The sequence below is a fragment of the Salvelinus sp. IW2-2015 genome, linkage group LG23 (assembly GCF_002910315.2).
Source record: "Salvelinus sp. IW2-2015 linkage group LG23, ASM291031v2, whole genome shotgun sequence".
Lineage (NCBI taxonomy): Eukaryota > Metazoa > Chordata > Actinopteri > Salmoniformes > Salmonidae > Salvelinus > Salvelinus sp. IW2-2015.
The window spans coordinates 29,931,901-29,955,518 of record NC_036863.1 but is presented as its reverse complement, the minus strand read 5'-3'; the positions used below and the strand labels follow the sequence as shown (position 1 = coordinate 29,955,518).

The 23,618-nt window shown below is 41.0% G+C and overlaps 1 protein-coding gene across 1 annotated transcript; it reads left to right on the top strand.

Annotated features, from left to right (window-relative positions):
* Positions 1–10,080: 10,080 nt before the first annotated feature.
* On the top strand, positions 10,081–23,374 carry LOC111950866 (transgelin-2). The gene is made up of 5 exons (XM_023968784.2): positions 10,081–10,263; positions 21,892–22,079; positions 22,198–22,369; positions 22,588–22,690; positions 22,807–23,374. Exons 2-5 carry the CDS (start codon positions 21,900–21,902, stop codon positions 22,958–22,960), a joined length of 609 nt encoding a protein of 202 aa, XP_023824552.1. The 5' UTR covers positions 10,081–10,263; positions 21,892–21,899; the 3' UTR covers positions 22,961–23,374.
* Positions 23,375–23,618: the final 244 nt, after the last annotated feature.

Below are 23,618 nucleotides of genomic sequence, written 5' to 3'. Positions count from 1 at the left end.
CACACTCACACACACACACACAACTCTATCAATTCATATCAAAGTCACAGGGATTAGTACTATTCCATTGGGTACTGCACACCCCAAAACACAGTATCTGTCCCTAATACCTTTACCAAGCCAGTCTGCTTCCTCTGTTATTAAGTCCCATACTGGTGCAAGAAGGCTATAAAGTGAATGAGGACCTCCCCAATACATAGTCACCCCCTGTCTATCTGAGACCTGAGCTGAAAGATGTGAGGTGAGACACATGGAATGGCGTTTATTGTAGTTGACTGTCCTCTGTAGCATGTTGCTATGGGTGGAACATCCCTCTGGGATAGGTGATGAAGGATGCTCTGCTTGCATGTGACATTCTATGTCATGTTCAGTGGGAGTGTGCTTTCGTGAATGTTCAGATCAGTTCAGAAGAGTTCAATTCACTATTGTGTTAGGAATGCACTTTTAAAAAAATGCCTTGTGTGTGAGGATGTGTCTGTGTTGCGTCCTGTCCTCTCTCCCAGGTATCGTGCTGCTGTGTGTGTTGTAGACAGGATCTTCTCCTGGAACAGCCCGAGACAACACTGTGAGAGACAAAGAACACAGAGGAATTGTCTATACTGTATGTAAGTGTTTATAATAGTCTGGTTTGAGTCTCAATGAGGATGTGTGTTAGTGTGTACAGATTGTTAGTGTGTGCATGTGTACAGAGTGTATGACAGACCCAGCATCCTGTGGCTGCGGTGTGATGCAGAGACAGGTGGGGCAGCTGCAGAACTATTACAACACTACTCTGACCCAACTAAAGACACACCTAGAGACAGCCCAGACTGCACTGGCTGACATTAAGGGTGAGAGTCTTATCTATGCCTGCATATCTGTGTGTTTTACAATCAGATTATTGACGATCCATGTGTAGCCTGGCGAAAGTAAACCCAGCACAGGACACAAAACTCCATCGGGGTTGTTTGTCCTGTCAAAGCTTGAATTTAAAATAGGATCATGTACTGTAGGAGGGAAATCACCACAAGGTGAAGTCACCATAAAGTAAAGTTCAGTCTAAATCACAATCAAGTGAAATACATCTGTTAGTGAAGTGCATAAAAACAATCTGAGTACAATAAGTACAAAGGGAAATGCATAAACAGTAGTGGCTCTGCTTTCTATTAAAAACAAAAGTAGATATAAATAAATACAGCGATGTACTTTTACCACCTGGCTACAGCTCCTATTGTACTTGCTCTAGTAGAAAGTAGAAACTATGAATCAACATAACTACTTCAATAGGCTTCTGACTAACTGCCAAGTACTGTAGCTCCTCTAGCTACACTCATTTCACAACTCCTCTTTCCCTGTGTATCTCTGACCATCATTCCACCCCCCTACTGTGTAGATAGCTGTAAAAGCGTTCTCTGTGGCCTTGGCACGCTGGAGTTAGTGTGTGGGTTAGGTGAGGGAGCAGATCACCGTAGCTTACTAGCACGTGTTCATCAACTTGGCAGGCCTACAATGTGTCGTCAGGGCTTTTCACCACGCCCCGCTCTGGGGTTTACAGCCTGGCCCTGACAGTGTGGAGTGATGCAGGCTCCCCTGGGACCCTACTGGCAGGCTGCGCCAGCCTGTACCACAACACCCGGAGCCTGGCCACGCTGTAGGAGAGGAACCACGAGGACATGGCCAGCACCGTGCTGTCCTCCTGCCCTCTGCCCCCTGGCTGCTTCCCCTGTGACGACCAGAGCCACTACACCCCTGACTGACCACTAGGAGCTCACTCCTCTTCATGAGTAGAGTCTCTGTCTCTATCCTTCCCTCTCTAACTTTGTTCTTGTCCCAGATTCTGCTCTTATTAGCTCTATCACCTGCTCAACATGCCCTGTGGGATAAAACATATTGTTAATAGCATATTTCTCTAATAAATGTTTTACCAGACTTGGGGTTTCAACTAATCAATGTTAAAATACATTAAATGGAAATGGTTTTGAATTCGAACATGTATGAACACAACCCTTTGACCCACGGTGTAGAAGTACATGATACAGGTGGCTTGCTGAAGAGAATTAGATGCCATGAACTCAGCAGTGTTGGGGAGTAGTGAACTTCATGTAGCTCAACTAGTAATTAAACAACATTTTGCAGTAGCTTGGTGGTATTTGAACTAAATGCAAATGCTGTTAGTGTTTTCAGTAGTTAATAATAATAATTCTTTGCCATTTAGCGGTGTAGCTAACTACTGAAACTACGCACTACTTTTTTGCTAAATTAAATATGGGTGGTAGGCAAGTAGGCAAGAATTGTATTTTTGTTTTCAGCCTCAGACCTGCCTAATTCTCACTTCAAACATCGTTTTTGTGTTTAATAGGCTAAATTACACATTATGTTAACATCACAAAGTAGTTTGGATGTAGTGAACTACTTTTCCAAAGTAACTTTAGTTAATCCGTGTCCCCCCCATGGGATGGTTGAGGTAACATGTGCTAATGTGATTAGCATGATGTTGTCAGTAACAAACAAAATTCCCAGGACATAGACATGTCTTATATGGGCAGAAAGCTTACATTATTGTTAATCTAACTGCACTGTCCCAATTTAAGGTATGTATTACAGTGAAAAAATACCAGGCTATTGTTTGAGGAGAGTGCACAACAACAAAAAACGTTTATCACGACAACTGGTTTGATACATTCACCGCTGAAGGTAAATAATGTACTTACATTCAGTAATCTTGCTCTGATTTGTCATCCTGAGGGTCCCAGAGATAAAATGTAGCATAGTTTTGTTTGATAAAATTCATTTTTATATTCAAATGTAGGAACTGGGTTCTACAGTTTGAACCCTTGCTGTGTCTGCCGACCCACTCACAGTGGAATTGTACACCTACTGTCATGTACTGAATGTACCCTGTGTGGCCATGGTTTCAACTTTCCAACAATAAATTGCAGTGATGAGAAATATCTCTGATTGCTCCATTATTGTCTCTGTTTCACTTACAAACACTCATAATGGCAGAACCATCAATCAAATTCAATCAAATGTATTTATAAAACCCTTCTTACATCAGCTGATGTCACAATGGCCAGAGTGATTCACAATGGCCTGAGTGATTCACAATGGCCAGAGTGATTCACAATGGCCTGAGTGATTCACAATGGCCTGAGTGATTCTCTGACATCTGTAAAATGTCAGCATCAACGGTGTCAAAAATGTGTMTTTATTTCAGATAGATGTCAATGATAGGCTTTTTATATTGTTCTGGGAATATGATTCAATGATGAAATACCAAGTGTTAACCACATATTTATACCTAAGACACCCGAAACCAGGCACAATATCCTGAAATTGAACCTTGAGTATGAACCAGAACTAGCCTACTTATAAACTCAAAAACACTTTCATTGCAGCATTGTGTTCTCCAAAACAACACAACCAGCCAGGTAGCAAGCATATTCAGGCCTTATATTTTTGTCTCATATTTAGGGCTCATATTTAGTAATGGGGTGTGATCTCTCAGTTACCTGATCAGTGATCAGATATGGCAATAAGTTATTGGAAAACCACAGGACTGTGATAGAGGAATATTAACAATCTTTACTGCCTTTTTCTCAGGCTTAGATGAAGCTGATATCAAGTTGTGTTGGAGCTTTTGATCTGGGGGTTATAAAATACATCATTAGTTAAATGGATGACTGCACAGCAGGAGGACAATGGAGGAAGGAATGTTTATAAATGATCAGATTTATCAACAGTTTAGTTCCAACAGTTAACCACCCAGTTACCTACAGGACCAGTCAAAAGTTTGGACACACCTACACATTCAATGGTTTTTCTTTATTTTAACTATTTTCTACACTATAGAATAATAAGTGAAGACTTCATAACTATGAAATAACACAAATGGAATCATGTAGTAACCAAAAAAGTGTTAAACAAATCAAAATATATTTTATATTTGAGATTCTTCAAAGTAGCCACCCTTTGCCTTGATGACAGCTTTGCACAGTCTTGGCATTTTCTTGGCATAGTTTTGATGTCTTCACTATTATTCTACAATGTACAACATAGTAAAATAAAGAAAAACCCTTGAATGAGTAGGCGTGTCCAAACTTTTGACTGGTACTGTATGTGAGCATGGACGTCTGTATTTTCTTCATAAGTGTAATGTACACTCTTCTAAAACGGATGAGTTTAGTCTGCAGACAATTCACCAGAATAGCAGCACTTTGCACAGGGATCATATTACATGGGAGTGTAACTCCTCCATTTCCTCCTCTCTCTCTAATATGATTATCATGAGAGGTAGTGACTGAGGTGATTAGTGAAGATAATAACAGTTCCTCAGGTCCATCAACTCCTCTCTCTGTCCTGTGTTCTCAGGGAAAGGTAAGGGGATTATAGCACAGAGAGCTTGGTGTCCATAACTTTAGCTTTCCTCCAGAAATCTTAATTCAAGCGCAGCCTGTGCCAGCTTTCAGAAGATTCTAATCTCAGAACAATGTGCCCCTCAGAACCATTTTGATGTGAATTGGATGCGGTGACACTGATCACGACAGTGAGCTAGGATAAGATGTCAATAGATAGATTACCTGCCCAGCGCATTATTCACACAAACCATGACACCTTCACTGTCAGATTCATTACTTATGTCACCACACGAATGAACCCTCGGAATGAGTGAGTAGGACAGGAAAGGGGGAAGGACAATCCCCTAAACTATGCCCCCCTTGATCAGGCATTATCAGTGTCCAATTGAAACCCAAGAACACTGGGACTGAGACAAAACCAGGAGGAACCCACTCACAGATCATAATCAACAACCTCACTGATGCTATCAGTCCACCTGCCACCAGTGACCTAATAATAATAATACACACAGACAGCTACAGTAGCTGTACACATTACACACTGCCTGATAATCTAAGTGGACCCTGCAGGTTCCTGCCTTCACACCTAGTTTGGGTGTCCTGTCCAGGGACCTGGGATTGGAAGTGTGTGTGGAAAGGGATTTAGGGGATTGTGCTGGCAGTGGGGTGTGTCAGAAAGGAAAATAACTTGCATTACTGTTTTTGCCGTGTTGTGCATGTTAAATGGATGTTGTGTTTGTAGATTTTCTACTCTATATTATAAGCAAGATCACATTGTATTTTAGGGCTATAAAATGATATTTCTCCCCACATTTTCCAGTGCTGTCTGTGTCCTTTGGGTCTCAGATGAGTGTCCACTCTGTTCCTCTTGGGGGCGCTGTATCTCAATGTGAGAGTCCAGACCTCCTTCCCGAAGGAAGCAGCAGGTAAAGCGTTCATCATCATCATGCCTATGAAAGTTTATGAACTCTGGGACTTTATACTCTGTAAAACAGTACTGAAATCCCTGTATATGTTTCCAAAAAATTACAAATCAACACGTGTTAAAGTAGCTACTTTGCATCATTCAACATCAGTTACAGTAGGCTACATTAATGTCTRAACCCTCCTCTCTCCCTCCGTCTCTTCTCTCTCTGCTGTGGTCAGTGGCATGGGAGGGTTCTTGGTCATCTCCTTGATCAAGGCCCTTCTCCCCTGATTGCTCAGTTTGGCCGGGCGGCCAGCTCTAGGAAGAGCCTTGGTGGTTCCAAACGTATTCCATTTAAGAATGATGGAGGCCACAGTGTTTTTGGGGACCTTCAATGCTGCAGACATTTTTTGGTACTCTTCCCCAGATTTGTTCCTTGACACAATCCTGTCTTGGAGCGGACAATTCCTTCGACCTCATGGCTTGATTTTTGCTCTGACATGCACTGTCAACTGTGGGACTTTATATAGACTTTCCAAATCATGTCCAATAAATTGAATTTACCACAGGTGGACTCCAATCAAGTTGTAGAAACATCTCAATGATGATCAATGGAAACAGGATGCACCTGTGCTTTATTTCAAGTTTCATTGCAAAGTGTCTGAATACTTATGTAAATAAGGTGTTTCTGTTTTCGCTGTTACGAATCCCGCCGAAGATGGTGCCTCTTCCCGTTCGGGCGGCGCTCGGCGGTCGTCGTCTCCGGCCTACTAGCTGCCACCGATCCCCTTTTCTGTTTCATTTAGTTTTGTCTGATTTGTTGCACCTGTTTTGTGTTTAGGTTCATTGTGGGCTATTTAAACCCAGTTGGCCCGCCGACTTTTGTGCGGGCTTGTTTTTCTGTTTGTGGTGTCGTATTTTCTTGTGGTGTCTGTTCCATGTGGATTTTGTCTTGTTTGTTTTGGACTGTTACTTGACGCGCCCTTGTATGTGTGGCGTAGCCGTCTCGTTATATTCTTTTGGAATATTAAATCCACTTGCTTCTCACTACCCTGCTCTCTGCGCCTGACTCCTTCATCACCACTTTTGGAATTGTGACATTCGCTTTGTCATTATGAGGTATTGTGTGTAGATTTTTAAATGTTTTATACATTTTACAATAAGGCTGTAACGTAACAAAATGTGGAAAAAGTCAAGGGGTCTGAATAATTTCCGAAGGCGCTGTAAGTGCAGTTATTGTGAAGTGAAAACGTCTAGGAGCAATAACGGTTCAGCCGTGAAGTGGTAAGCCACACAAGCTCACAGAACGGGACCACCGAGTGCTGAAGCGTATAACATGTAAAAATCGCCTGTCCTTGGTTGCAACACTCACTACAGAGTTCCAAACTGCCTCTGGAAGCAACGTCTGCACAAGAACTGTTCGTTGGGAGCTTCATGTCATGAGTTTCCATGGCCAAGCAGCCGCACACAAGCCTAAGATCACCATGTACAATGCCAAAGGTCGGCTGGAGTGGTGTAAAGCTTGCCGCCATTGGACTCTGGAGCCGTTGAAACGCATTCTCTGGAGTGATGAATCATGCTTCACCATCTGGCAGTCCAACAGACAAATCTGGGTTTGGTGGACGCCAGGAAAKGCTACCTGCCCCAATATATAGTGCCAACTGTAAAGTTTGGTGGAAGAAGAATAATGGTCTGGGGCTGTTTTTCATGGTTCAGACTAGGCCCCTTAGTTCCAGTGGAAAATCTTAACGCTACAGCATACAGTGACATTCTAGACAATTCTGTGCTTCCAACTTTGTGGCAACAGTTTGGGGAAGGCCCTTTCCTGTTTCAGCATGACAAATCCCTCGTGCAGAAAGCGAGGTCCATACAGATATGGTTTGTCGGGATCGGTGTGGAAGAACTTGACTGGCCTGCACAGAGCCCTGACCACAACTCCATCGAACACCTTTGGAATGAATTGGAACGCAGACCGTGAGCCAGGCCTAATCACCCAACATCAGTGCCGACCTCACTAATGTTCTAGTGTCTGAATGGAAGCAAGTCCCCTCAGCAGTATTCCAACATCTAGTGGAAAGCATTCCCAGAAGAGTGGAGGCTGTTAAAGTAGAAAAGGGGTGGCCAACTCCATATTAGTGCCCATGATTTTGGAAGGAGATGTTCAACGAGCAGGGGTCCACATACTTTTGGTCATGTAGTGTACACTCCCACATACAACAGTACTTCACAGTCAATACCAACACATACATTGCAGTTGACTGATCATACTCCTTAAAAAAACACTTTCTATGTATTATTTAAAAAAATAATAATAATAATCTTACTAATGCAGAATCCAGCTGTTAATTTTGTTTAATTTCACATCACCAAAGCAAAAAGGTTGCTGTGATTTAGCATAATATACAGTGTAAAACGGAAATCATTAAACGTAGTCATTAACTTTAGCTCCAGTGCTGCTGGTTGCTAAACGTATGGACGGTCATGAATAAATGCTAACTCAGCAGAAGAACTCTACTACCACCAGCTCAAGGACTCAGGTCTCATACACACGTGGTATTTCTCATCGGTGTGCACTGGGACCATTCACAGGTTGGCTGGCCATGTTCACACACACTGTTTGCTTATCTTTCCTCTACCTGTGCATTTTCCCCCATCCCCCATCCCTCAATCTATCTGTCTGTCATCCTCTGCCTTATATAGGATCATTTTAATCAATCAATCAAATGTATTCATAAAACCTTTTTTACATAAGCAGATGTCACAAAGTGCTATACAGAAACCCAGCATTAAACCCCAAACAGAAAGCAATGCAGATGTAGAAGKACGATGGCTAGGAAAAACTCTCTCGGAAGGCAGGATGCTAGGAAGAAACCTAAAGAGGAACCATGCTCTGAGGGGTGGCCCGTCCTCTTCTGGCTGTGCCGGGTGGAGATTATAACAGTACATGGCCATTTAAGAACAGATTGTTCTTCAAGATGTTCAAACATTCATAGATGACCAGCAGGGTCAAATAATAATCACAGTGGTTGTAGAGGGTGCAACAGGTCAGTACCTCAGGAGTATGGCTTCCTGAACAATGCATACAAATGTCCATCAGTAACCTTTGTTTTTCCAATGCAATAAGCTACATTCACAAATGCACTGTAAATAGATCAAGGCTATGCCCTGAGCCAACCCAGGAAAGCTGGAATATCTCATCTGAATAATTAGGGTCTTCAGTGGACCAATTCAGTTTAGGATGGGGTAAGGACTTCCATTAAACAATTTGGTAGTTTTACTAGCTCAGTAGCCCAAGGACTGGTGGCTAAAGAGATATATTTCAGTCTGGTGCCCTTTAATGGAGAACAATAGACAATATAGACAAATCACACATGGCACCTCTACACAGAATAGCCTAGAGGCTAATGTGGCACTGATACAACATTACCCAATAACTTTCCTTGGAATGACCGTTAGGGTCAGACAGTTACTTCATACTAATGCTGACTCTTCCCAGTGATGCACTCTGTGATGTCAATGTTTAACCTCAATGGCCTCTCAAGCTATAGAATGCCCCACCAAGGCTGTTGAGGGTGTGATTGTGTGTCAAATCAAATTTGATTGGTCACATAAACATGGTTAGCAGATGTTAATGCGAGTGTAGCGAAATTCTTGTGCTTCTAGTTCCGACATTGCAGTAATATCTAACAAGTAATCGAACAATTTCACAACAACTACCTTATACACACAAGTGTAAAGGGATGGATAAGAATATATACATATTAATATATGGATGAGCGATGGCCGTGCGGCATAGGCAAGATGCAGTAGATGGTATCGAGTACAGTATATACATGAGATGAGTAATGTAGGGTGTGTAATCATTATATAAAGTGCCATTGTTTAAAGTGACTAGTGAAACATTTATTACATCCAATTATTAATTATTAAAGTGGCAAGAGATTTGAGTCAGTATGTTGGCAGCAGCCACTCATTGTTAGTGATGGCTGTTAAACAGTCTATTGGCCTTGAGATAGAGGGTGTTTTTCAGTCTCTCGGTCCCAGCTTTGATGCTTTCAGTAATTAGAGTGTGTCTGTAATGCTGTCATATACCACTGGCATGGGTGTGTTTATATGTGATTGGGGTTTATGTTCTTTAGAACCAGGGAAACGTTCAAAAAAGGATAAGGAACTAAACACRCAACAAAGCAAAACAAATCAGCAGTATTTGCACTTTGACTGACAGGCTTACATTATGGTTCCTCTCATTTGCTCAAGCCCTCACTTACGTACTTATCGTACTGTACTTCTCTCATGGAACAAAAGTACATTCCATGGCTACCATATGTTTTCTTTTACCTTTTATGAAAGACWTAAACCACAAATAACAAAATATTAATATAGAGGCAATAAAGTCAACTTCCCCTAGAAGTGTCTCCTTCCTTACGCTCTCTAATTACTGAAAGCATCTTCCTCCCCCTGGTCCCCCTAAACCACCGTACTCTCTACTTTATTCCTCATTCATCCCTCCTTCCCGCTCTCTCTCCCTCCGTCTGTTCTCTAGACAAAGTGGTAGATGGAGATATTTGGAGAATTCCTCAAGCTGACCAAACCAACCCCTTTGGCAGCGGCGCTCTCACTCCCTGTCCTTCTCCCAAATAAGGAGGTACACTTACAGGGGTGAAAAGAGAGAGAAAATAAAAAGATGTGTCATAGAATGAAATAAGAGTCCTAGAAGCTCATAGAAAAAAAAAGAGAAAAAAAGAGAAAAAAGTCCATATCCTTTTAKGGCTGTGGTTTCCTCCTCCRCTTCTGTCCTCTCCGCCCCTCTTTCTCTCTCACTCACTTTTTCTCTTGAATGTGGTGAAGTCATTTAAGACAAACGTGTTTGTTCTTTTTAAGCCGGCACTCCCTGAGAGCAGACTCTGTACTCTGTTGTAAAGGAGAAGAGAGGAACTATTTTTCACCAGCTCACAGAAACACAGGCCCAAAGCCACTTGCACGCATCTGAACAACTAAAGCTGCTCCCAACTAAGCACTGTAAGTACATACCTGGCTCCTTCTTAACACATTTGTCTCTAATTCATACTGTTACATTTCCTGGTGTATCAGACATTGTCAAAATGGTGTCTAGTACTTTCTCTAGCATGCTTGGTAAGTTGCTACTGACAGCGTTCTATAGTTTTGGACAGTCTATTTTAGGATTACATGGATGAGAGAGAGGGCGAAAAGGCTGTAGACATACTCACATGGGGTACACCTTCATCTTTTTTATATTCAACCTCTAAACACACACACACACACACACCAGTGGCGGTCGGTGCCGTTTAAGATGAGCGAGGATTTAAAAAAATGAATGAGTATGGCCTTATTTCTATTACAGCACATTAGATGACTGTCATTCATATTCCATTCACCCAGTTCAATGTAACATTGATTAGTTTAGGGTACTACATGATACTAAACTTTTCCATAATTCCATCACGAGGTTGCTACAACCTAGCTTATGAATGAAAGTTTACAACATACAGCAGGTGCACACATGTCGAGAGAAAATTTGAGGTGACAGACAGTGACACATTCAATACTGCCTTGTACACTCTTGCCTGCATCTAGCTGGTCTAGGGTGTAACCATTAGTCCAACAGTTTCAAACAAGAGTTTCTATTGGACAAATTCAGGTATGTTTATCCTCGTTTTTTTCCGTTTGCTTCCATTTAAACATTTGTCAACAGAATCAGCGGAATGAATACACCCCTGATCACATGTAAACACAGATCACTTTCATGGCAGCCACGTTGTATTCCTTCTCACATTTATGCGCTCTCCTCCTCTCACCTTTTCCCTTCACCTGTGGACTTCAATGAATGTGACCAGGCGAAAAAACCTTTCTAAGACAAACCATCTCATAACCGCTACACACAGCCTACATCGTTGTCACCATATTAGCTAAAGTAAAATCATAGTCAACATAGCTAATAGAACTAACGAGTTAGTAAACCTACTACAGTTATGCAGTACAGTCGGTAAGCAATTACACCAGCGGGCCTGGTGGCCATAAACTAGTAAAACCAAAAGTTTACCTTGACTTGGAAGAGTCCCAGGGTTGTGTTGGATAGTCATTGCCAGCTAGCTAACATAGCATCCCTCTGTTTGAGCCGGGTGTTTGAGTAGGCTAAACTAGCTAGCTGCATATGCCAGCTAAGTAAGTGAAAGTATCCTTCTTTTTTTTCTGCTTCTCCTTCATTTTTGAAGACATTAAGTTGTTCAAAACTGTTCAACTATTGTCTTTCTCTCTCTTTGATGCAACTACTCACCACATGTTATGCACTGCAGTGCTAGCTAGCTGTAGCTATTGCTTTCAATACTAGATTGATTCGCTGATCCTTTGATTGGATGGACATGTCAGTTCATGCTGCAAGAGCTCTGATAGGTTGGAGGACGTCCCCTTGAAGTTGTCATAATTTCTGTGTAAGTCTATGGAAGGGGGTGAGAAACATGAGCCTCCTAGCTTTTGTATTGAAGTCAATGTACCCTACAGAGTGCTGTTGAGGCTACTGTAGACCTTAATTGCAAAAAAGTGTGTTTTAATCCATTATTTGGTGACGTGAATATATTTAGCATAGTTTTAAAAATGATAACTTTTTAAATGTTTCAATATTATTATTTTTATGAAATTCACTGAGGAAGATGGTCTTCCCTGACTCACACACATCCTGCCCTCTCTCACTCCGTCTATGCATGGCATATATCTAATTCATTCATTCATTCCACAATAACAGAATGATGCTGTGACTCAGATTTTTCACTTTAAAATGAATGTCAAACAAAAACCAATGATTGCAAAGTTAAACAAACCATACCCCTTCCATAGACTTACACAGAAATTAAGCATCAATTTGTACTTCACTCTGCCCAGAGAGGCTCTATCATATGGATCCTGTTCACTATCAGATCCTGCATCATCAGATCCTGCTTCTTATCAAGTCCTGCTCTCAGTACTCTCACACACACACATTCAACTAGCTCGAAGTGTTTAAGGTTGCGAAGTGTTTTTGAAGTGTTTAAGGTTAAGTTTAGCCATCAACTCCGAAATCTTAAGGTTAGGCATTAACTCCGACTGGTTAAGGTAAGCGTTAAGGTTTGGGATAGGCTTAGAACAAAAATCTCAAAAACAACTTTKTATCGCCGGATTCAAACTTGCAACCTTTGGAATCAGAAGCAGATGCTGACACCCATCCACCACCCCCTTCCACAACACCCTAGCTAAACCAAAACCTACTTGACGGTAACAACGCTCACTGTTGCCCCTAGTGGCCGGTTTRCACGTCATCTCCCAACGTCCTCAGACATGGATGGACGTCGAATACTGATATGTATCACGGGTGACCTGGCTGCACACACTAGCTACACCCCTTTTTAAAARGGGCAGCTCCATGCAAGACAAATTCATGGAATGATATAGGGGCTTTCTTTCTCATGATGTATGTACTGTATCTTTGAGATGGAGAAAGGGCTATCTATCTCAACATGCGGTCAGAGAGTGTTGTGTAATACATGGTTCCTCTTCATTTCCTGTCTATCTGCCGGTACCAGACCTTAGTGTAGCTGTGGTGTGGGAGTCAAACCTTATATGTGAGGGATGTTTAAGTGTATTCCCTGAAAACACTGTGACATGACATTTACAAGTTGCTTTGGAAACATTGAATGATGGATCTTTTGTGCAGTGACCCCAGTAGCTTTCACACTCTGTTTCACATCCCTGTAATAAAGTCACCTGTAACAGCAATGATTGAGCCATGTTTGAATGAGGACACAGAGCACATATTGGGTAATAGGAGGTACAAATGGCTTTACAGGCTGAGTAAGGGCAGACTGTTGTTTTGAGAAGCCTGGTCTGTGCCTGTAGCAGAAGGCTTGGCCTTGTCAGGAGCCAACAGCTCTATCCTGCCCCCCTCCTCCCACTCCATGCATATACAATAGCAGACTATGCTAGCAGCCCTCCTCTCCTTCCTCTTTTCCCTTCCTGGGGAAAAGTGCAGTAAACAGATTTATGAACTCTCAATCACACATGGATGTATTCCGGTTCTTTGACGCAGCACACAGGTTTAACCCACGGCGTTTCACACAGTTTATAGAACCTGTTATAAACTTTCTATAAGGTTTGAGTGAGGTTTGGGAAGGATAGGGGTATCTGTAGTAATCTAACTGCCCCTGCCAACCCATAACAGTCCTCATCAGCCAATCAAGAGCACTCATGTTGAGAAGGCCTGATCCAGCCAGTGACGTGTGCCTGTACTAGTGATGCGTTAATCGCAAACAAACGGTTATTTTTGAACGTTGGGAACCGAATTGCATGAAATGTCGTTCATTTGGCTCCCTGATTTGCATTCTGTTACTACAGCTTTTTGAGGTCCAGATAACGATTATCTGCAGATAACACATTTTTGGAGTGTGTAAAAAGAATGGCAGGCCATCTAATAATTTGYTCAGGTACAAATGTATATGAACTCACGTCACGACCTGACATAATGGCAGGCAACTATGTAGGCTTTACATTTGCAGTTTTTTCATGGTTTCAGGTACATGTTTAAGTGCTACTGAACGAAACCCGGTTAGGAGCCAAATTAACGTCTCTTTTTGAACGGAGACAAATGAGCCGGCTCACTGAAAATACTCGGAATGTCCATCACTACTCTGTACTGAGCTGAAGGCGGATCCTCTCTGGGCATGCTAAAACAGTGCTCTGAGGCAGATCATCAGATTGAGAAACAGCCCTTCAGGTTAGAGCAGAATCTGGTATTTATGATGATATTTACAAGAGTTGTTGTCGGGCAATTCCATGGTAAGAGAATGACGTGGAGACTCCGACTTTTCACTTTAAATGTATGCCAAACAAAAACCATTGATTGCAAAGTTAAACAAACCATGCAACTCTATGCAAAAGGACTACTTTTAACAATTTCCACAGAAAATTTTACAAAAACACATTTACTCGAAGAACAGTGCGGATGTACAGTTTGGTAAAAGAGTGATTTTTCTCTCCCTCAGTTTTTTATGTGATCACATTTTCCAAAAACTCTGTTAAATATCTACTCTGAATTAAGATTCAAAGATGTCTGCAGACAGAATTGGGTGTCAGCTATGATACGACACCTTGAATTTGAGAAAAAATCTATTCTGGTTATTGAACTACTGTAAGTGAAGTGGATAAACACCCATTAACATAATGACATCATGGGTCCCTGATCTGTACTATACAGAAATGCATAATTATGAATGTCATTGTCTTCATGGTGATGCATCCTGAATCAAATCAAATGTTATTTATCACATGCGCCGAATACAACGGGTGCAGACTGTACCGTGAAATGCTTGATTACGAGCCCTTCCCAACGATGCAGAGTAAAAAATAAATAAATAAGAGGAATACAATACACAAGAATTAAGCTATATACAGGGAGTACCAGTACCAGATTGATGTGCAGGGGTACGAGGTATTTGAGGTAGATATTTACATAAAGTCAGGGTAAAGTGACTAGGCATCAGGATAGATAATAATAAGGTATTTCAGGTAATATTTACATAAAATCAGGGTAAGTGACTAGGCATCAGGATAGATAATAATATAGTTTGAGGTAGATATTTACATAAAGTCAGGGTAAAGTGACTAGGCATCAGGATAGATAATAATATGGTATTGAGGTAGATATTTACATAAAGTCAGGGTAAAGTGACTAGGCATCAGGATAGATAATATATAGGTATTTGAGGTAGATATTTACATAAAGTCAGGGTAAAGTGACTAGGCATCAGGATAGATAATAATATGGTATTTGAGTAGATATTTACATAAAGTCAGGGTAATGGACTAGGCATCAGGATAGATAATAATAAGGTATTTGAGGTAGATATTTACATAAAGTCAGGGTAAAGTGACTAGGCATCAGGATAGATAATAATATGGTATTTGAGGTAGATATTTACATAAAGTCAGGTAAAGTGACTAGGCATCAGGATAGATAATAATATGGTATTTGAGGTAGATATTACATAAAGTCAGGTAAATACTAGGCATCAGGAAGATATAATATCTATTTGAGGTAGATATTTACATAAAGTCAGGGTAAAAGCTGACTAGGCATCAGGATAGATAATAATATGGTATTTGAGGTAGATATTTACATAAAGTCAGGGTAAAGTGACTAGGCATCAGGATAGATAATAATACGAGTAAGAATAAAGAACAGATCAGCAGCAGCATATGATGAGTGTGAAAGTGTGTATGTGTGTATGTTCGCATGTGTCGGTATGCGCGTCTCTCCGTATGTAGTATACACTACGTGAATGTGTGTGGTTTTTGTGTGAGAGTGTCAGTGTAGTGTGTGTGAGTGAGTGTGTATACTGTATAGTGTGTGTATATATAGTCTTGTGAGTGTGCATATAGCCAGTGCATATAGCCAGATAGAGTCAATGCAGATAGTCTGGGTAACCATTTAATTCACTACTGTGCCTGACTAAAGTATTCACATCCCTTGACTTTCTCCACATGTTGTTGTGTTACAGACTGGATTTAAAATGGTTGACATTGAGATGTTTTTGTCACGCAATAATGTTAAAGTGGGAATTATGTTTTTAGAAATGCTTTTAAATTCATTAAAAATGAAAAGCTGAAAGGTCTTGAGTCAATAAATATTCAACCCCTTTGTTATGGCAAGCATAAATAAGTTCAGGAGTATAAATTTGCTTAACAAGTCACATAATAAGTTGCATGGACTCTATGTGCAATAATGGTGTTTAACATGATTTTTGAATGACTACCTCATCTCTGTACCCCACACATACAATTATCTGTAAGTTCCCTCAATCGAGCAGTACATTTCAAACACAGATTCAACCACAAAGACCAGGGAGGTTTTCCAATGCCTCGCAAAGAAGGTCCCCTATTGGTAGATGGATTTTTAAAAAACAGACATTGAATATCCTTTTAAGCATGGTGTATTAATGACACTTTGGATGGCGTATCAATACACCCAGTCTCTACAAAGATACAGATGTAGAAAGCTCTTAGAGACTTACCCAGAAAGACTCACAGCTGCCAAAAGTGCCTCTTCAAAGTATTGACTCAGGTGTGGGAATATTTATGTAAATTAGATATTTCTGAATTTCATGTTCAATACATTGGCAAACATTTCTCAAAACAGGTTTCCACTTTGTCATTATGGGATATTATGTGTAGATGGGTGAGAAAAATATATTTAATCTATTTTGAATTCAGGCTGTAACACAAGAATGTGGAATAAGTCAAGGGGTATGAATACTTTCTGAAGGCACTGTATTTAGCAGTTTTATGTCTATTTAGCACTCTTATAGCTTGGGGTAGAAGCTATCTCTGTTGATCTGAAAGCCGATGCTCCGGTACTGTTTGCTGGACGGTAGCAGAGTGAACAGTATGGCTTAGGTGGCTGAATAAGTACACAAAGGTAGAAAATGTTTAAATAATCCATTGCATGTTTGGGRATTATTCTACACACTGCCTATTATTCTAATGAGCTCCGCCCCCAAGCAAGACCAAACCTGTACCAATCATAGACATCTATGTTTCACAAGTTTGGACATCACAGTGCAGCACAGTAGAGCACAGTAGAGTAGAGTACAGCACAGCAAAGTATAGTACAGTACACTACAGTAAAGTACAGTACACTACAACACAGTCAATTATACTGCACTCTACTCTAGTGTGCTCTACTGTACTGTACTAAACTCTACTAATGTACTGATCTATACTCTACTCTAATTGTCTTTACTGTAATGTACTGTCCAAACTTGTGAAACAGATTGGTTCAGATTTGGACTGAACAAATTTTAACTAGCACTACTTTTCAACTTCCATGGACGCCTGGTGTCGGTCGGTGCTGAGAGGGTGATTACAGTGAGGACTGGTTACAGTAAATGGAAAGAGAGGGGGCTCATGGGTAGGTGTCAGTAAGAGCCAGGATAGGTGATGTTAACTGCAGAGAGAGAGAGAGACAAGAGAGAAGGAAAGAGGGAGGGGTTGTCCAGACTGTTTTCACACTCTTGCTTTGACCACCAGATGACAGAAAGAGACAGAAAACAGTTATGAGCTGAACATAACAGTATGCCAGTGGAATACTGTTATGTTCAGCTCATAACTGTTTTCTGTCTCTCTCTCTCTGCAGTTAACATCACCTATACTGATAGTAGCAGGTCACCCAACTGCGGTTTGTGACTACTATGAACTTCCCTTGTAGCCATTTAAGTTGCAGTCATTCTGTTTCTTGGTAACAGAATTATGTGTTTTAATCACTTAATAAATCATAAACCAAATGTTATCAGTAAAAACACTAATGATTTAGTAGGTCTACCTATACTTGCTAATTCTGTTTAATTTCATCACCCTCCCTCATCATGAGGGAGAGAAATTAGAAAACATTTTAAAGATATCTGGGTTTTTGGTAACAGGCAATAACAAGACATTAGGCAATATTTCTTAAACTTACAAAAGGCCAAAGAATTCAGCAAAACTAAATATAATTGTTGGTATTAGTTTGCAGGGGTCAACACATCAACATTATTTTGCTTAGATGTATTTCTAATACCTTTAAAAAAATTATACTCAATGTTTTCTAAGATCACTTTTCCATCTGTTTGACCAGAATTCAAAGCCTTTGCTTATTCCAAATGTTTAGGATGGAAAATGTTTAGAAAAATTTACATATATACAATATATATGCCTTAATTTGTAAAAAAGATAGACTCTTAGCTTTCATTTGACACCACATTTGATGTGTTCCTATGAACTTCACATGTTGGTGCTCATAAGGCTTTTACATGGAAATGCAAACTGGACTCAGGGGTAGACGTAACATAGTAAATGTAAATTCGAGACACTCCAACTAGTATGATATTTTACGTTTCGTATGGCATGTATTAATTTGTGGGTGTCTATGATCCATTTCTTATGATATGTTACGAATTACAATTTGTTGTGGCTCTAACATTAGTTAGGTGGCTAGGAGGCTAAATCTAACGTTAGCTAAGTGGCTAACGTTAGCTAGGCTAGAGGTTAAGTTTAGGGGAAGGGTTAGCTAACATACTAAGTAGTTGCAAAGTTGCTAATTAGCTGAAATGCTAAAGTTGTCAATGATGAGATTTAAACACGCAACCTTTGGGTTGCTGGACATTCGCGTTATACCCTGACCAACCACCCTACTCTTGTTGTTGCCTTCAAGATGTACTATGCAGAAATCGCTCCTCCAATTCCTGGTTGCTAAAATTACAATAGTTAGCCTAATTTCCGTATATGTGACTAAACTAGCAAGTATAGTGTAGAGAATCATTGTACCATCTAAACAGCTGTGAAATATCTTTTCCATAACCGAAAATATTGTATTTTCAGCTGTTTGAAGCTCGTGAACAAAACCAAAAGTAAAAGATGCAAAAAATAAACTAGAAAAAGGGAAGCATAGAAATAGAGCACATAGAACCAGTCTACCACTTCTTAGACTTGTTTTCAATGAGAATGACAGATCTATAACTCATATAACCCCAAAAGTTACATATTACAGTTTTAAGTAACCTTATGTAACCAGACCAAACGTAACATATCCTACTAATTTGAGTGTCGCATCCTGTTACAAACTCTGGTTGTGACATAACTAGGCTGACAGATAAGAGAACAACAGGTCCTTCCTCTACATCCCATATGACATATGTAATAATAACCCTACACTGCTCTGCTTTTCTCTGGGTGAGGAGAGACACTGACATGGAACTATTAGCTATTAGCTCTAATAGCTCTGGTCTGGGAGTCATTAGCTACTGGATGACAGCTAGTGAACTAGGATTAGGAAGTAATGCTTTCTCTGTGTTAGAGCTGACCAACATCAATAAATGCTAACAACTGTCACAAACAGTACAGCGGTGCACGCAACCACTCATATTGAGTAACACCTCTTGTGAAAGAATCAAGATAGTTGTGGCCCGGCCAAAACAGAATTATTAACACAATGGATTGCACAAATAATATGCAAGCATGGCCAATCTGAAATTCTGTCTTGGATTCTATTTTAGACACAATCAATCTTCGTGTTTGTGTGTGTGTCGTTGCTAAGGCCAGAGAGATCATAGAGGATCTCTCACAGATGTTTCTCTCACTCTGCACAAAAACAGGAAGCAGAGCATTGAGGTGCTTAAGGAAGAGAATGTGCTCTCCAGTTTCACTGTAGTCTGGTTTGCCAGTGCCAATTCAAACATCACTTACAAGATCTGTGAAAAAACAGACGTGTACCTGCATGCTACAGTGTTATATTGGGCCTGTCTTCATATACAACTATGCTCCTACACACACACACTGACATTGACATATGCACTCAAGCAGTGCCTCCACCTCCTTTCCAAACACAGTATTAAGCCAGTATTAAATTGCTTGTCCTTTTCTTTTGCACGTTGATACCCCTATACAGCACAGGAGGTTGGTGGCACCTTAATTGGGGAGGACGTGCTTGTGGTAATGGGTGGAGCGGAATGAGTAGAATGGTATCAAACACGTGGTATTGTATGTGTTCGCCATTCCATTTGATCCATTCTAGCCATTCTTATGAGCCGTCCCCCTCTTAGCAGCCTCCACTGCTATACAGCCACAAGACCTGATTGAATACTATTGTGATAGCATGAATTAATGTGGTTTGATAACTGATACCTGAATGTTTACTTTAGAGGCAAGTAAAGAGGAGAGGGGAGGAGAATGTTGCTGTTAATTCTAGCTGCTCGTGATAATATCTCTTACTAATATCGCATATGTTTTACTCACCATGCAGCAACATGAGTCATCTGTTGAACAATGTCCTGTTCAGAGGGGATATTCAGTATGCCTCACTTTGAGACATACAGTAAGATCATAAGGTAATTGCGGATGTAGACATATAGCCCAACAATCTCATCTAGCTAGCATTATGCTCTGTGCATTTACAGACGTTGCATAGTATGGACTGGGCCACAGGGTTTGCTAATACGCAGAAGAGTCAAAACACATAACAGAGTGAGTACGTATATGAAGGTTAACTGTAACAGCTACCCCAGGGAGAAAGGAAGGAAGTGACAGAGGAGAGACAGCTGGGAGGACTAAGCCAAACAGGATGTAGACAGCAGGGTGTGGCCGGGGAGGACAGGAAGCAGCTAGGAGCCAATGAAAGCAGCAGGCTCACAGAGAGATGACATTAACCTTTGACCCTCAGCTCTGAGATGTTCAGTAATAGTTATGATTCAAGATACCAGCACAGGTGCTGAGACTTTTCGATTCTACAGTCCAAGAATTAGGTCTAGATTTGAAGTCTCCATCTTGTGGTCTGTACTATGGCCATGTTAATTTTTTATTTATTTATTTATTTAACCTTTATTTAACTAGGCAAAATCAGTTAAGAACAAATCCTTATTCACAATGACGGCCTACCCCGGCCAAACCCTCCCCTAACCCAGACGACGCTGGGCCAATTGTGCGCCGCCCTATGGGACTCCCGATCATGGCCGGTTGTGATACAGCCCAGGACGCCTCTAGCACTGAGATGCAGTGCCTTCGACCGCTGCGCCACTCGGGAGACCACACTACTATGTGCCCCCCTAGCATAGTAGTCTTCAAGTTGGTAGGCATTTAGGGTCTCTGTTATAAGTTCTGAACTCCAGATCAGAGGGCCTGACAAATATATTTGCACACATACACACACACAGACAGAGAAAGAGATCATCAGACTCTGATTACGGAGCTATTTGTGTTGGCTCAGGGCCAGTTTTGAGGGTGTCGGCAGGCCAGGGACATGAATGTGAGTGCTGTTCCATCTATTAAGTGTCCCTGTTGAGCCAAGACAAAACCAAAAATAGTTACACTGCCACTGTTACACATATAGAAAACCTATCACAGTATTCATGGAATTCTCTATGTGAGGAAGTTGCTCCTCACCTACAGACATTTCTGGTTTATCATATTTACTCAAAGTATATATATTTCTTCAAGTTATTTATTTAAGAGCAAGTTGTGTTTTTTGTATGTATTTATTCAGTCAGTCACTTCCACAGTTCTACATTTACTTGTCCACCATATCAAACCTCTACAGCAAATTGTGGTCATGTGTTTAATTATTTATTTATTTATAATGGCTAAGCAGTAATGATGTGGCTAACTGAAACAGCTGATTTTATTCCTGGTAATTAGGTCACCTGCCATTTTAAATAGGTGTGCCCAAATTGTTTTCAGTTGGTTGTATTGTAACCCAGGTGAGCCATGGTTTTAAGCTGCCGATGTATTAGGGTTTTACCTAGCTCTGAAAATGCATGTTTAATGTGTAGAAATGTTACCTTTGAACAGTTTATCAATCTTTAAAGCTGTTTAAGGAGTAATATCTTGTATGATGTATATTATGTAGGCTGTTGTTTTYTTGTGATTGTTTGGACCCCAGGAAGTAAGCAGCAGTTAATGGGGATCCTAATAAATCTTACCACTATGGGTTAGTGTAAAAGAATTGGCCTTACTTTGTCTTTACCTTTTTGTTAGCTTCTATAGAAGTCAAGTGTATGGAATGGTAAATACCACCTACAACAAAGAGAACGCACCAATGTTTGCCTGCCCTATCTGAAACAATATCTCTCCTTGCAGGAACAGTCATGGCAAACAAAGGTCCCTCCTACGGTCTGAGCCGTGAGGTGCAGAGTAAGATCGATAAAAAGTATGACCAGGATCTGGAGGAGAGGCTGACCGAGTGGATCATCGCCCAGTGTGGAGCTGGAGTGGGCCAACCCGAGGCAGGCAAGACCGGCTGGCAGAACTGGCTCAAGGACGGATGTGTGAGTGTCTCTTTCTCATACCTTGTATGAGGTAGATGTAGCTGTCTGCTTGAATTTGTCTGCCAGTCTTGCACAGGTAGTGAATACTTTTACCCTCTCCCTGTCTCCCCCTCTCCAGGTGCTGTGTGAGCTGATAAACAGCCTGTCCAGTGGGAACAAGCCCATCAGGAAGATCCAGAGCTCCGGCATGGCCTTCAAACAGATGGAGCAGATCTCCCAGTTCCTCAACGCGGCTGAGAAGTACGGCATCACCAAGACCGACATGTTCCAGACAGTCGACCTCTGGGAGGGTATGTACATCCAGCCAGCTGCCGTCAGCTGTACCCTCCCACATTACACCAAATACACAAATCACTTCTATCCTCAGTTCAACTAGCATGCTATACAGAGCATTTAAAATACGAATGCTGCTTATTCACCATGTCTAAAGGATCTACATTCATTGTTTCATAGAATATGCTGTACAGTAGTTGCAGTCCCTCCTACTAAAGTGTATTAATGTCTGTAGGGAAAGACCTGGCTGCTGTCCAGAGGACCCTGATGGCCCTGGGAAACCTGGCTGTCACCAGGGACGATGGGACTTACCGTGGCGACCCCAACTGGTTCCATAAGTGAGTCAGAACCTAATTTTTGTCCTGTCATTAAACTGATCTCAAAGGGAAACGTTTGCTTACATGAACAGTGACTATAAATGTAGTGTGGTGTACATGACGGTGTCTGTCTGCAGGAAATCGATGGAGAACAGACGTGATTTCTCAGAGGACCAGCTGAATGAAGGCAAGAGCGTCATCGGCCTGCAGATGGGCACCAATAAGGGGGCATCTCAGGCTGGCATGACAGGGTATGGGCGACCCAGGCAGATCCTAAACAACAACCCCTAAAACCATGACAATGTCCTGTCACCCCACACCTCAGTACATTTCTCCCTCTCTGGGCCAGTCACTGAAGACAGAAGCTCTCTAACTCAAACAGGAGAGACAAAAAAAAATGTAAGACCAAACTGGACCAAAACAGGGACTATAAAACATACTCCTGCACACAAACCTAGTGACCAAAGTCTAAAATCATGTTAAATTGAATATGTCGACCGAACATGGCTACATAAGAAAGAAACAGACATTTCATTTAGATACTGCTTTTAAAACTGCACTCTGATGGTAATAAGTCTCAATGTTGGGTTTGTACTGGCAAAGATGCAGTAAGATGCTGTCAATAATAAAGATGTTAGGCCACCTTTCAAGAGCTCTCTTTCTTGTATGTTGATTCTGAAATAAAGTTCAGTTTAATTTGAAAAATGCTTCTCATTCTTTACAATGTATTGATACCAAAGATCTACACTGCGCCATGACTGTAATGAGAAATATAAACTCAACATTGTTAAGTTTTGGTCCAATGTTTCATGAGCTGAAATATGGACTCCCAGACATTTTCAAAGCTTATTTCTCATTTTGTGCACCAATTTGTTTACAGCACTGTTAGCATTTCTACTTTGCCAAGATAATCCATCCACCTGTCAGGTGTGGCAAATAAAGAAGCTGA